This window comes from Geospiza fortis, unplaced genomic scaffold, assembly GCF_000277835.1.
Source record: "Geospiza fortis unplaced genomic scaffold, GeoFor_1.0 scaffold1532, whole genome shotgun sequence".
NCBI classification, from domain to species: Eukaryota; Metazoa; Chordata; class Aves; order Passeriformes; family Thraupidae; genus Geospiza; species Geospiza fortis.
In genome coordinates this window covers 392778-395059 of record NW_005054627.1, presented here as the reverse complement: position 1 = coordinate 395059, position 2282 = coordinate 392778, and the positions used below count along the sequence as shown (strand labels likewise).

Sequence of the window (2282 nt, the reverse complement as noted above, 5' to 3'; positions counted from 1 at the left end):
AGCTCCACTTCACAAAGTTGTTACAAGCAATCCCTGCAGCCCCATGACCCCGTGAGCCACAGGCTGGGCACTGTAGCTGAAGAGGCAGTACAGAAATCCCACAGCAGCTGCTATGCAACCATTTTACTGCCTGGCATTTTTCAGTGCTGATGCAAAGCACACAATACTATGTTCTTTCCTACAATTACAATTATTTAAATATTCTTTTATCATCTGGAACATGGTCGGTTTAGATTGGATATTGGGAAGAAATTCCTCCCAATAGGAAGGTGAGGCCCTGGCACAGGTTGCCAGAGAAGCTGGAGCTACCCCTGGATCCCTGGAAGTGTCCAAGGCCAGGTTAGACAGGGCTTGGAGCAGCCTGGGGCACTGGAAGGTGTCCTTGCCATGGCAGGGGGTGGGAATGGATGGGACTTAAGGTCCCTTCCCATCTAAACCATTCTGTTAATCCTAGTGATCTAAACCAAGGATTTCTTCTGTTGGTGTATCCATGAAAATCACAGAATTGTTATGGTTGGAAAAGGCCTCTAAGATCATCAAATCCAGCTGTTCACCCAGCCCTGCCATGGCCCCCCAGTAAATCACGTACCCAATGCCACATCCAAACACTTTCTGAACATTTCCAGGGATGGTGACTCCACCATTGCCCTGGCCAGCTGTGCCAGGGCTTGATAACCCTGCTGATGAAGACATTTTCCCTGATATTCAACTTAAGCCTCCCTCAGCATGAGCTGGGGCCGTTTCCTCTTGTCCTGTCCCTTGCTGCCTGGGAGCAGAGCCCAATCCTCACCTGGCTGCACTCTCCTGTCAGGGAGCTGTGGAGAGCAAAACCAGCACCTGAAAGGCTTGTGCATGTAAAGCCCTTGCTGAATTTCACTGTGTCCAACCTCCCTATTCCCTGCAGACCCATTCCTGCACCTTTGCTGGATCAGCAGGCACAGCCCTCTAGCACCTGTAACAGAAGGTTCCATGTGAAGAGATTTGGAATGAGGTCTCTATTTTCCACTGGGAACTTGCCACCAGCCTCCGACAAACAAGGCTTTGAATCCAATGACACAGCCCGAGCCCAGTTTTTCCAAGAAAACAAGTGTTGGCTGCTTGAAAGCTCAGAAAAACATGTCCCCTCTCAGTTAGACAGAGGGAACACGACTAAATGATATTTAATTAAAGCAATGCTCTAAATAAGGGAAAACTATAAAACAAACTTACCATCCTCATGCAGTTCAGGTCCTTGCAGTGCCCCACAGGCAGCCTCCTGAACTGGGAAATAGTACTGGATGTAGCAGTCAGCCTCTCCCCAGACCGTGGACTGCAGGGGAGTGAGTCCCTTCACACTCTCCACGTGGATCTCAAACACGTGCTCCGTCAGGTCTGCCCCTCCTGGATCCAACTTCAAACAAAAAAAAAGGGGAAGCCACATGAAAGGATGACTTTAGGATTCTGGGAACATTTCAACAAGCTGCCCAGGGAAGTGGTTGAGTCATCCCTGGAGGTACTTAAAAGCCAGGTGAATGTAACATTTGGGGACATGGTTTAATGGTGGCTGTGGCAGGGCTGGGTTAGTGCTTGGATTCAGTGAGCATAGAGGCCTTTTCCAATCTAAACAATTACATGTGATAGGAATCTAAGAAGCCTGAGATGGGGGCAGAAAAACTATCTACCATTTTCCTCCTAAAGTTTACAGAAACACTGAAAGTCTGAAAGAAATTTTTTTTCTTGCAAAGTACATAAAATGCATAAAAGTTCCTACCTATCCAACTCCAAGGTAGTGGAAAAACCCCCACAATAAGGCTGTGAGAATTAGTATTTTCTGTAATTTTGCTGGTTGCTTGTTTTTGTTTTTACTGGACTTATGAAGATAGAAACAGTGGCCATGCAAGGCAATAAAAACGGCATAAAGTCAAGACTGGTGAGAGCAAGCTGGTAAAAAAAGAGTATAAACAATATAATTCTATGTACAATTTGCAGAATATAACAAAATTGGCTACAGCTCCAAGAAGAGATTGGGGATCATTCATCTATTAAGGAACCCACTGCTAAAACCCTTCTGCCATACCCTGAACAGCGAGAATGGGGCGCACTGAAGAGTAAATCCCAGTGTGGGCTGTGTGGCTGGGTGCTCCAGGGAGTGGGGAGGACGCTGTGTGACCCGAGGCACCATTCCCCCCTCAGATTGGAGCCTCTGCAGGGCCACGATCTGCTCAGCTGCTCCATGGCCAGGGTGACCCTCAGGCTGCCGCGAGTGCTGCCTGTGCAAACATCGACCACGGGCACGAGGCCAT

General features: G+C 48.0%; 1 protein-coding gene across 1 annotated transcript in view; it reads right to left on the bottom strand.

Annotated features, from left to right (window-relative positions):
• C2CD3 (C2 domain containing 3 centriole elongation regulator) overlaps positions 1–2282 on the bottom strand; it is a 34472-nt gene that overhangs the window by 22019 nt on the left and 10171 nt on the right. The window contains exons 5-6 of the mRNA XM_031064781.1: positions 1210–1390; positions 919–952 (exon numbers count right to left, since the gene is read on the bottom strand). Coding sequence (XP_030920641.1) covers positions 919–952; positions 1210–1390 — 215 coding nt within the window. The remainder of the gene's footprint in view (positions 1–918; positions 953–1209; positions 1391–2282) is intronic.